Source organism: Euprymna scolopes, chromosome 13 (assembly GCF_053919585.1).
Source record: "Euprymna scolopes isolate OS-2025 chromosome 13, ASM5391958v1, whole genome shotgun sequence".
NCBI lineage: Eukaryota > Metazoa > Mollusca > Cephalopoda > Sepiida > Sepiolidae > Euprymna > Euprymna scolopes.
The window spans coordinates 49,103,476-49,116,349 of record NC_136494.1 but is presented as its reverse complement, the minus strand read 5'-3'; the positions used below and the strand labels follow the sequence as shown (position 1 = coordinate 49,116,349).

At 35.6% G+C, this 12,874-nt stretch overlaps 1 protein-coding gene across 9 annotated transcripts in view; it reads left to right on the top strand.

Annotated features, from left to right (window-relative positions):
• LOC145292010 (tyrosine-protein phosphatase non-receptor type 4-like) overlaps positions 1–12,874 on the top strand; it is a 973,203-nt gene that overhangs the window by 269,195 nt on the left and 691,134 nt on the right. For all 9 annotated transcript variants that reach the window (XR_013869534.1, XM_080138005.1, XM_080138003.1 and 6 more), the window contains one exon: positions 4,236–4,311. Coding sequence is in view for 8 of the 9 variants with exons in the window: in XM_080138005.1 (XP_079994131.1) it covers positions 4,236–4,311 (76 nt within the window). In the remaining variant the exon portion in view is untranslated. The remainder of the gene's footprint in view (positions 1–4,235; positions 4,312–12,874) is intronic.

Genomic DNA, 12,874 nt, shown 5'->3' with positions numbered 1-12,874 from the left:
AAGATAAGCCTCAGATAAATCAATTTTGGAGAAAATTTTCCCTCCATTCAGCTTTGTAAAAATGTCTTCAGGGATGGGATTGGATTACTATGATCCATAAGACAGTCATTGAGGCCTGTAGAAAAATTGGCACATACTGAATCCTCTTATTTTTCTTTTGAACATATACAGTGGGGCTTGCCCACTCAGAATAGTCAACTTTTTCGACTACACCATTTTCCTGCAGTCTCTGCAGTTCAATTTCAATATCTTCTTTTGAGGATAAAGGCACGTTTCTTTTTGGCTTAAAAACAGGTTTCACATTTTGCTTTAGTTCAAAATTCACTTCAGTCTTAGTACACATACCTAACCCCTCAGAAAAAACCCTGGGGAATTCACTTTTTAAGACCGTAAGAAAATCCTCATTTTGTTTGGAATTTTTCTTTTCAGCTACACTCACACTGTTACAAAATGAATTTATGGGTAGCTCCCATAAATCAAACAAAATGATCCAATCAATTCCAAAAAGGCAAGAACTTATACCTGGAACAACTGACATTTTTGTAGAAAAAGTTTTTGATCCCAGGGATACACTGTAATTAAATTCTCCCATGAATTTTAATCTCTTGCCGGATACTCCTTTGGCAATTTTAAGTGGTTTTTCTAGTTTTGGACACCCACAATCCTCTTCCAGGTCACTTCGTCAATAATTTAAATATCGAAAAAGTGAAACTACAGGTGGCGATATTTCAATTATTGACTTAAATTTTTGTCTTTGTTTATTTTGTTTAGTTCGGCACTGGGAAGCTCGGTGTCCAACTAAACCACATTTGGCGCAAGGTTGGTCTTTAAAAAGGCAGTTTTTTCTTAAGTGCGAACCTGTAACGCTCCAACATTCAAAACTTTTTCTTTTGTTCTTGGGAAATGTTTTTTGTTTCACCATTAGGACGTGGGATGTAGTTTTTCCCTCTATCCTAGTGGTATCCCTTTTAAAATTTATCAATTTCTGACATTCTTCTGTCACTTTTTGCAAGTTAATTCTGGATCTTGCTCCATAATCAATAAAATTCTTGACCTTAAATCCTTGTCCTTCGGTGCTGTCAGTCCCTGAACAAATATATAACACTTAAAGATGTCAACTGACAAATCTTTTAATTTAAATAGTTCACACTGGACGTTGACTTTACCCGCATATGTGACAATATCATCAGTTTCTTCTTTTTGCATGTTCAAGCACTTATATCTTGTATGAAAAAGGTTATCTCTTTCACCAAATATCGAATACAAAATTCAAACAGTTTCCGTATGAACAGAGAAGAGAAATAAAAGAAATGGAAGGTATTTTAACCTTAAAAAGGGGTGGGTATGTGAAAAAGAAGCCATTTCTTAAATTTGATTATGCGGTTTTGTAAAAGAAAAGAAAAACGCATACATATAAATAAATATACATGCAATATGTACCCGTTTAAAGAGTTTTTTCTTTTTGTTAATGAAAACAATGCAAAAAAAGATAGGACATTTTTGAAAAATAAGAAAGAAAACTAATGTGCACACAAAAAAAAAAATCCTTAAACAGGTACATATTGCATGTATATTTATTTATATGTATGCGTTTTTTAGAATACAGAAACATAGTTCACCTTTATTGTTCCTTAGTGAGATTTTAGCATTGCCTCTTTTCAAAACGATATCATTTACTTGACTCCCGTCAGCTAGTTCTACAAAATGATTTTGTGGCTTAAAGTTGGGGTCAAAATTGATAAAATCAGATTCCTTTGTAATCACATGTGCCGTTGCACCACAATCGACAAGAAAATTATTATTGTTTGTTGAAGCATTAAACGTACACGAAAATAAAAATGAATGTTCTCTAACAGAGCTCTCTACATTTTTAATGGAGTCGCCATTTTAAGTCCTGTATCTACATTGGAAACTCTAGTGGTTAGGTCGTCCAAAATCATAGCAAATAATTTTTGTACTTTTCTTAGGAGAAAAATTGTTTTTGGCAAAGTTGCGGTTTTTATTCCTGGCATGGGTATAATTTAATTTTGGTGTTTTTATGTGGGTATTTTTAAATTTCATGATAATTGTGGATTCGTTTTGTTCTGTGATCATTTTTTCAGTTTCTTCGTAACTTCTGAGTGCTATCTTGAATTGGCTAAAAGTCATGGGTTTTTCTTTCTGGGTTATCACGGTGATAAATGGCTTGAAATCACTCGGTAATCCCTTAAGGACCATGGAAATTAATAGACTGTCACTTATAACTTCACCATACATTTTTGAAGAATTTGCAGTCGTTTCGGCTCTTATAATATATTCAGTAATAGTTTCGGCTTCCATTCGTTTTAAAGAGGTCAGTTCAGTGTATAAAGAAATAATTTTGGGTTTTCCTTTCGATAAATAATGCTCTCTCAATATGTTTAATGCTTTGCAGCCATCGTCCAGGGCTTCTCTCATTACCAGTGATAGACCTTGGTCATCTAAACACTATTAATTCCACAAAGACAGGTGCGTTCTTTTCAATGAAGTCGGGGTCGTTTCTGTTTTCAGGTTGTGTTTGAAGTACTTTGTGTAGCTTTTGGATTCGTAGATATCCTAGAAATTTAACTTGCCACAATTCGAATTTTGATTCGGATCCATCGAAATAAAGACGCACGCTGGGCGCATAACCTCTAGAAGTGTAAGCTATGTTTAGTTTCAGAAACGTTCCAGATGGTTCGTTGTTCTAAACAAGTCTTGAGAGGTGACTGGTTTGCAGTAGACAGAACAGTTTCCGATGGTTCGTTGTTACACACAAGTCCTGAGAGGTGACTTGTTTGCAGTAGACAGTTCCACAGAGCAAAATATTCTTACCGTGTTGAGATGGAAAAAAACATGTGAAATTGCTCCAGAAAAGGTTTAATATTTATGGAGCAATTCTGATTTCTGATTGGTTGGTAGCAGAACGTGAATTAATTCGATTCATCAGTTCCTAGTAGCATCGTTTATAAATAGAATCGTCCGACTGTGTGGGATCATACCCCATTACACATCCAAAATATTGCAATAATTTTGAACCTTAAATTTCAGAGATTTAAATTATCATAACTTTTAGATTATGATGGTATACTTGTATAATTCACAGAATTCAGACACTTGTGAACTTTATTTACAGAACTTTATAAACAGTGTGACTATATAACAACCCCAAACTTTTTTATAAAAAGTCAACTAGAGATGCTGAATTAACATATTTCATGAAAGTACATTAGAATTCTGGATCTTAGAAGCGTTGTCCAAGCAGTTTAGTATAAGTTGTTCAGAAGAGATTCTTTTAGTGGAACAATTGAAGACCTTAAAAAACTTAAAGTAAAATGAATATTACCAAGAATAACATGATGATCACTTGTTATAATGTTCAGAAGCCCTAAAAAAAGTTCCCATATTTAGTTTGTGAAAACAGATTCGGGTGCAATTCAATCTTTGATACTTGCAAGCATCAAGTATTTAAAAAGTACAGTGGAATTATAGGTAGGTTGAGTTGCAATCAGGTGAATTGAGGGTTAAATGAGACTAGGGAAGTTGTGAATCTTCTGACCGTCTATTTTAGGTATTCCCATATGTTACATGACACTGTTCTGTTGTCACATGTATAACTCCCACAGCCACTCTCTTCACCCAATACTTTACAACAGTAGACAACAACTCAATATGGCCATGTGAATTGAGTCTGAACCTCTTTTAAAAATGTAGAGTCAGATGATGTGATATTCATTGGCAACACAACCAAAGACCATCACTGAGGAAGTTAATTTTCATGATGAGTGGAACTTTAAGCTTGATACTTGATATTTTGTGCATTGTACACCTAATCCTGAGTGTTGGGTGAGGTGTTTGATCTTGTTGGAGAATTTCTTGGTTTCGTAACGTAATTCTCTTGATGGTGAATAGTTGACCCTTACAAACTTGAGCAAGGAATAGAGAAGATCTTTTTTGGTCGAGTGTGAATGATTCTGTTTCAATAATTCAGTACTTTCCAGTTGTTCATTATCTCATAGTACACAGAAAAGTTATTCATTAAATGTTACTGCCATCAAATATTTTAAATTAGTTCAAAATGAAAAATATAAAAATAATCAAATTTCTCTTGAACACTATCTAAATAGATACAAATGCATGTTTATTCCTTAATGAATCTTGTAAGTAAAATATGCAATGCTATTTCTTGTCAGTGATTAATATTGTAAAAGTAATTATACATTTTCTTTGTCTTTTAGGTCCAACTTATGAATTCTATTTCCGAGTGAAGTTTTATGTATCTGACCCAAGTAAACTTGGTGAAGAGTATACAAGGTAATGACATTTTAGTTTTGAGTAAATTTCACTTTTGATCTCGTGATATAAAAAATTATTAATAATTGTTGATGTCTAATGATTTTATAGTTTTTAAAATCAAAAAAATTTTCAAATACATTTTTAAATGATAATTAGCATAATAAACTTTTTCAAAGATGTTTTTTAATTTATCTTTTTTGACGTGTTATAAAATTTTTTCTTTAATTTGTAATAATTTTCACTTATTACAAGTCTGTCAGAAAATTATTCAAAAGTAATTTTCTTACGGATAATTACTTGTGAATTGCAAATTTATATGAACCCAATTCAATAAATATCATGCTCAGAATTACTTCCTTAAAATAGCTATAAAATTGAGAGAAATATTTCCTTCAGTAAAAAGAAGTGTTCATGTGTCATTAGAAAGCAATTTCATTGCTAAGTGAGCTGTATACCTCCATTAAATTCCATCTGTGTAGTTGGAGTGAGGGGTGGGTGATAGTTCTTGGTGAATCATTGAATTATTGTGGCTTTTCTGACTCACAATGATTAATAATCTGTATCAGAAAATGGGGGAAAAGATTACCTAATATGTGAATTTGGATTTAGAAAAGAACGAAAAATATAGACCATTAATAATTGATATGAGTGATATATATACATATATATATATATATATTTTTTACACAGGCATCACCACATTATCAAGGCCAAGAGGCCACTCGAGGATAAGGGTTAAAGAGTGTATAGTAGAAATTGGACAACATAGTAATCAATTCGGTAAATTTGTTAACTTATATGGAACGGCTCATCAAGAATTGTTTACATTAGACTTGAAGACAACCATATTGTAGTCAGCCGGAAAGCAGGAAAACGGAAGACAATTCCACAGGCGTGCAGTTCTAAGAAAGAAGCTTTGTTCATGGAATCTACGTTTAGGTTTAGGCACAGATAAAGAGTGGGGGGAATTATTGATAGTGTTTACAGCTAGACGAGTGTTTCTTGTGAAAGTTTGGCGAGGGGGGACCATAGATTGAAGCTCAGTCGAACACTTTCCATGAAAATAACGATACATCAGAGACAAACTCGCAACATCTCTTCTGTGAGATAGAGGTTGCAAGGAAGAGAAAAGGACATCTCCTACGAGGCTACGAAGTCTATTTTGAACTCTATCAAAGCAGGCCAAGTCCTTTCTAGCAGCTCCTGCCCAGATGTGGCAACAGTATTCCATCCTTGGATGTACCTGGCTCTTATATAGATAGAGAATAGCATCAGCAGTGAGATATCTACTGGATCGATAGAAAGATCCCACCATTTTTTCAGCGGCCTTGGCAACAGATTTGATGTACGTGTTCCATTTAAGATCAGGAGTAATGGTCAAGCCAAGAAGCTTGTCAAAACTTGAGGCCTCCTGAAGACGAGAGCCATTCATTTCAATTGATGCCAGATGTGGATCAGAATGTTGATGATGTAAAGATAGAAGCTTGGTTTTAGATGCATTAAAAGTAACCAGCCACTCCTTACCCCATTGTACTACGTGCTCAAGATCAGAGGAGAGAGAATCGGAGAGAACTTGGTCGTTTACTGTCTTAGATGTGCTACCATAAATGGTAGTGTCGTCAGCATAAATGTCTACAAATGATGTAAGGATGTGATTTGGAAGATCATTAATGTAGATCAGGAAAAGAGTTGGGCCCAGAATGAACTCCTGAGGGACTCCAGCATTAATACTGTGAGCTTCTGATTTTTGCCCATCAACTACTCCTCTTATGAACCTATGAGAAAGAAATGATTTAATAATTGAGAAGACATTTCCAGCTATACCATAGCTGGAGATCTTGTGAAGTAAACCTTTATGCCATACCCTATCAAAGGCCTTAGATATGTCAAGAGCAATTGCCCTAGAAAGGTTGCCTCCGTCGAGAGATTCGCTAATCCTATGAGATACAACTGTAAGCACATCTCCTGTAGATATAGCAGAACGGAAACCATATTGAGTGTCACTAAGAAGGTTATTTTTGCTGAGATGGTTGATTACTTCTGTATTTGACACAGATTCCAGTAACTTACTCATGACGCATAGGAGACTTATTGGCCTGTACTAAGAAGGGGATGAGCGATCACCTGAATTCTTAAATACAGGGCATACTGATGAGATTTTCCTTAGAAGCTATTCTCCTTAAGACAACGTTTAAACAGTTTTGTAAGTATGGGCGCTAGTTCTGGTTTAAGGTTTTTGAGTACTATAATTAGAATACCGTCAGGGCCTGTTGCTTTACTGGAATCAAGGTTTTTGATTAGTTTGGCAACATCACGTACAGATATATGTATATCACATAGCATGTTTTCTGATACAGGAGGAAATACTAAGGGTGAGTGGCCTTGGTCGCATAGGGTAGAATTAGCTCCAAAGTTCTTGACAAAGAGTTTGGCTTTGTCTGATGCTGACGAGATTACCTCAGGTCCATTGATGATAGTTGGGATAGAGCACACGCTTGTGTTCAGAATTCTGTTTGCTATTTGCCAAAACTGGTGGGAACCAAGCCGCTGCTCAGCTGCTTTGGACTTGACGAACTGAGCATACAACTCTCTTGCGTTCTTTATTACTTTCTTACAATGGTTGCTGGCAGTCCTGAAAGTGGGTATAGTTTCCATACATCTATTATGTTGGAAGCAATTGAAAAAGTGATTTCTGTGCGCAATGGTAGCAGCACATTCTGGAGAGAACCATGACTGGCTGTTAGCTTTTTGCTGGAACGTTTTCGAGGGTATGAAACGGTCTATACCTACAATTAACCATTCCGTCAGGTCTGATACTATAGAGGACACATCCTTTTTAAACATGGAATGCAGAGGTAGATCCGATATAAATGTACGGAAGCTATCCCAGTCAGCCTTAGTGTATCGATATACGGTATGATGGAGAGGTACGTCTGGGGACTTATTTCATTTCATTTTTATCTTAATTGATACAACAGAGTGGTCGGAAGATCCAAGAGAAGACAACAGAAACTGAACATACTTCAGGGCAAGTTGTGAGAAAAAGGTCTAGTAGACTCGCATACTGGCCGTCATTGTCAGGCACACGGGTGGGTTCGTGAACAATCTGGGTGAGCAATGGAGAAATCATGACAGAACCTCCCCTCATCATCGGTCTTGTTTGAGTGGGTCAACCATTCCACATTGTGAACATTGAAGTCTCCACATACGTAAATGTTAGCTGAAGGATAGGCAGATAGGACTTGGTCAATTTTCTCAGATATGCTTTTAAAGATAGTAACTCCGCTGTTGTGGGGGCGATAGAGAGTAAATATAAATGCAGTAGTGTGAGCTATGCAACCCGGAAGCACATATAGGGAAGTTAGGATCTTCTCTGGAGATGATCCTACCACATGGGAAGTCATCTTCAATATAGGCACATATTCCATGCCCATGGCGATCTTCGGGGTCAGATTTAGAAGTTAAGTTAGAGTATCCTTTAATTGTAAACTCTTCTAGGGAAATAGCCCGTCCAATGCCAGTTTCACTTAAAAATAAAAGGTCTGGTTTAGTCTCCTGTAATTGGGTTTCAACCTCTGTAAGGTTAGAACGTAGACCCCAGATGTTGGAGAAGGAGACATGGTAGTGGGGGTCTACGTTGGAAGTTGGAGAACCGGGTTTAATCGTGTATTTTTTCTTGAAACTTGTCACGATGGAATTTTGGAATTTGTGGACTAGGTCGTCAGATTTGCTTAGAGCAGGACAGAGAGGGGAAACTAAGAGAGAAAAAAAAAAACGAATTTTTTTTTTTTTCTGTGGAACATAAGATAAAACCGTAACAATTACCCACTAATATGGCATCGAGAGGCCCCACCAGAAGCTACTGCATGGTCCAGAATCCATTCACCAAATGGCAATACAGCAGCCCCAGTACTTTGCACCTGCTGATAGGACAGCCTCCTTAATGGTTAATCCAAGGTTCGGGTCCCTGACTATCAGGCGGATAACGTCAGCCCAGATAAAACGTTTACCTCCAGCACCCTTACTAGTGACATGGCTACAAGGATAGACATAGAAACAGAAAATTTCCTCCATCTCTGCCAACTGTTCGCGCAAAATACTGCCAACCTAGAAAACAGCTTTTTCTTTTCCCTTTGTCAGAAAAATCACTCATTAAAAAATGAGGATTGAGGTACAAATAAGGAGAAGCGAGAGTAACAGGAGCTGCCAATAACGCATCCACAATGCGTCTTCTACTGTCCATTAAAAAAAAAATTAAGTATTATACTTAATAAAAGTCCAACGGACGTGTTTAAGGAAAAGTATGGTGATAGATTCCTCTCTCACGAACTAAAAATGAATACAATTACCTAATCTATTTTTGCAATCAACTTGGTAGATTGCAAAACATTTATGGACGAGAAAAACGATAGCATTTAATAAAACAGAAATACATAAATCAAATACTGAAATAAAATGTAGTTATTAATATTTGAATCTAAAGATAAAAAGTAGGATTTAATTGATATTTTAAAACCTTTTCAATTAAAATAAAATGTAATATGCTCTTCTATATAACAGATTGAGATTTAGATATTGACAGGAATTATTTGTACAGTTTCTCTTCCAGTTGAATATTTTCTTCACTATATTTTATTAGTCGAGATTATTGATAGACTTTGCATTGTCTACAATAATTTGTGCAAATTTTTTTGCATATTGAGATAGCATAACCAAACTAAAATATGTGAATGCATCTAAAAGTTATTTAAAACTCCAGCTTTACAGATTTAAATATTGCTGTTTGTTTTTTTTTGTGTATTTTTTTATTATTTTGTTCTAGCTGAGGATGAGGCATTCTGCTGAGTGCCAAACATTCACCCCATATCTCATACATTCCAGATCTATTGCCAGGCGAAAGAGTAAAAAGAGATAAGTTATTCCCTTCAAAGATTCCTCTTCAGATCTTGACATTAGGAATTCTTATTGTTTCATAAGTTTGGCTTAATGCCATGGTTGTTTACCATATCTTTATATGTACAGCCTTAATTACCCAATGGATTTTATATAAGGCACTGCAATAGTCACATATGGGGCACACTATCATATGCCTTTTGGTAATTAATCCAAGTCGTGCTTAGATTTCTCAGCCTCTTCCTAGAATCTTATTATTATTCTTATTAGTCAACAACTGGTCCTTGATGCCTAATAACTTCCTCCTGCGTGCTGTTTGTTCTTTTTCTAGGTATACTCCAGAGTAAAGGTATTCATAGATGTTGGGAGTTGTAGTGAGACAGCAAGTGGGTCTGTATTTACTAGAACATTTTTTTACATTTGTTTTGTGTATGAGGATTGTATCATCTTTTAACAACCATGCTGGTGTTGTCTCTTCACCTCTTAATGAAGCAACTATTACGAACTGCTGTCAGTTTGCTTAAGCCAGAAATTAGGTAGGTTTCTATGTCAGGCTTTTTGTAATTCTGGAATCCATGCAGCTTTTGTGTTATCATTCCTGCTCTGACTGACATTTTTGGCTTTCATTGTTTTTAGCCATTTGGCCTTTTGTATATACACTCATTCACAAACAGAGGCCTCTAATCCTCCAGTTCTTACTTTTCTGGCGACTTTTCTACTGTGATTGTGTATCTTAACAAATTTCAGTAGAACAGCCATATATTTTCCTTAAACTGTTTATTTTTGGTTTTGTTTGGTAGTTAAGGTCTTTTCTTCAGCTCTATTCTGTGGACTTCTTCAATGGTCTTACTTAGCTCTTCCTTCAGAGCCAACTGCCTATCATCTGGTTTTGGCAAGTCTTGTGTTGGTGGTCCAGATATTGACAGTAAGTACTGATAGTGGCTAGGAAGAACCAGGGTCCAGTGAGAGTCTGTTTTGAGTTATATTATTGTTAGCGCTAAGAGATCTGTAGAGGAATTATTTAACAAGGAAGATCCTAGTGGTAAAGTGGATCTATGGTGAGTTGTTATGGGTGCAGATAATTCCATTCGATTCACAAGGGAATGGTGGTGTGGTGCCTGACTGTACTTCTAAGGTGGTACATGGATCAATGATAGGAATTGTGATGTAGCTTTCTAATGGGTTCTTTTTTGTTCTTATAAGAGCTGATACTTCTGTTTTCACAGAGTTTATCTTAATCTCGTTAAAAAACATAAAGCTGTTGTGTCTTTGACAAGTTATTTTTTGGGGGTGCAACATTTCTCTCATGTCAATAAAACTGAAAGAATATTTTCCTTCGGGTCTCTGTCTTCTGTTTTTGTTTGGTATGATAAAGCTGCATTTTATGAGAGTGCTCTTATTTTTTACTATATGTATACCCACCTGTGAGACAAGTTATCATAGTCGGGTGACTAATGTATTTTTTTTCCTTCAGGGAATTCGGTTTCTTTAATTTTCTTGGCCAGGATTTGAAACTTGCTGTTTTGCTTCATTTTTCAAACTTTGAGTAGCAGTAGCAGCAGCAAAACAACAGCACTTTCTTTTCAGCAACAGACCATGACCAAGTTTTTTAGTGTTTTTTCTTTGTTGCTATAAATGATGAATGTAAATGATGGATGTAGGGTGCTAGAACCTCTTTTATCAAGGCTTGGTGGCTGACCGTGGTTTTCTGCTGTTATGGGTACAGTGCCACTTTCAGAGATAGTATGGCTTACATCATTGTTTGTATCTTCCCTTCGTGTGTATAAATGGGTTGAGGAGCCTTTTTATCTTGAGTGCCAGCCTGCCAGTATTTCTTTTGTTTATTATTCATATTTTGATATGAGTTACTCATTGTGTATAACTTTTTATTTTTTATTAAAAGCTGTCCTCTATTAATGGAGGAGGTGCCTTGTTTCACAATCTGGGAGACGTGCTGGGTGGCTTAAGGACACAACATACCATTTTTTTTTAATTATTTAATCAGGGTTTACTTCTAATGAAAAGTTTGCTCTGTGACTAATCTCTACACTAAGAGATTGAAGACACCTGAGGATCATATTTAGTAGCCATTCAATTTCTCAATATGCATCTAAAAATGTTATTTCAAACTTAAGCTTGACAGACTTTTTTTTTTTTTTTTTACACAGTGATCACCACTTATCAAGGCCCGGAAGCCACTTAGGGATAAGGGTTATTGCAAGTACATTACGTTAGTGTGGAGATTTGATGAAGTATTTAATTAAGGGGCGGTTGATTAGGAATTTGTTAACATTGGACTTGAAGACATCCAAGTTGTAGTCCGGAGGGAAGCAGGCAGACGGAACAGAGTTCCACAGGCGTGCAGTTCTAAGAAAGAAGCTTTGTTCATGGAATCCGCGTTTTGATTTAGGCACAGATATAGAGTGGGGGAAAGTTTTCACAGTGGATTCAGCTAGACGGGTGTTTTTCGTGAAAGATTGGCGAGGGGGGGACCAGAGATTGGAGTTCAGACGAGCAACTGCCATGGAAATAACGATAAAACAAGGATAGGCTCGCAACGTCTCTTCTGTGGGAGAGAGGTTGCAGGGTAGAGAAAAGGGCATCCCCCACTAAGCCACGAAGTCTATTTTGTACTCTGTCAAGGCAGGATAGGCTGTTTTTAGCAGCTCCTGCCCAGATATGGCAACAGTTTAAGTATTTTCTTATAATTTTGTTTGAGTTGGAGATTGGGGCATCCTGTTGAACGTCTGACATTCACTTGCCATCTCATACATTCTAACCATGAGATCTTTTTCAGATTCTAACTGTCCTTTCTCAGTGCAATGTAAATGCATCTAAAAAAGTTCATTTAAAACATCAGCTTGATAAATAAAGGTGTGTAAAAGATAGTGATTGGACGATTCCAATACAATTACTAATTCTTTTTTAAATTCCCGATTCCGATACAATTACTGATTACGATTCTTCTTAAATTTCTAAATATAGAGTGGGTTCTTGTAGGGGGGAAGGGTTGGATTACTGCAAAAACCTATATAATGTGTACATATATTTGCAAAAATGTAAAAAATCACTTAGCGATTTTAGATTTAGTTCAAAATCAACTGAATGTTTATCACCATTAATATGAACCGTGGAAAATTTAGTTTCAAACAAAAACAAAGAAATAAAAACAATAAAATGAACCGTTTTTACCATTGGAAAATAGGGACACATTTTTCCGATTTTGATACTGATTCCAATGCTTCAAAATGCTCTGATTTTTTTTGACTCCCCAATTCAAATTACTCATTCCAACATTAGTAAATGAATTTAAAGATGTTCAAGGCAGACCTAGATATGTGAATGTATCTGCATATGTTATTTCAAACTGCAGCTTGACAGAAATGTGTAAATGGATGTAATAATTTTAAACTTCAGCTTTACAGATTGAAATGTGTGATTGCATCTAATAATGTTATTTTAAACTTGAACTTAACAGAATAAAATTTGTCAAAGGCATCTAAAAATTTTATTTCAAACTTTAGCTTGACAGACGTTAATGTGTGAAATCATCCAAAATGCTCCAACAAAAAAAATTTTGACAAAAAAAAATATATATATTATTCCTTAATTGGAATTCATTTTTTGAGATGAGCATTATATATATTAATTTATTTTTATTTCGGACTACTAGTCTCATCTTTATTAG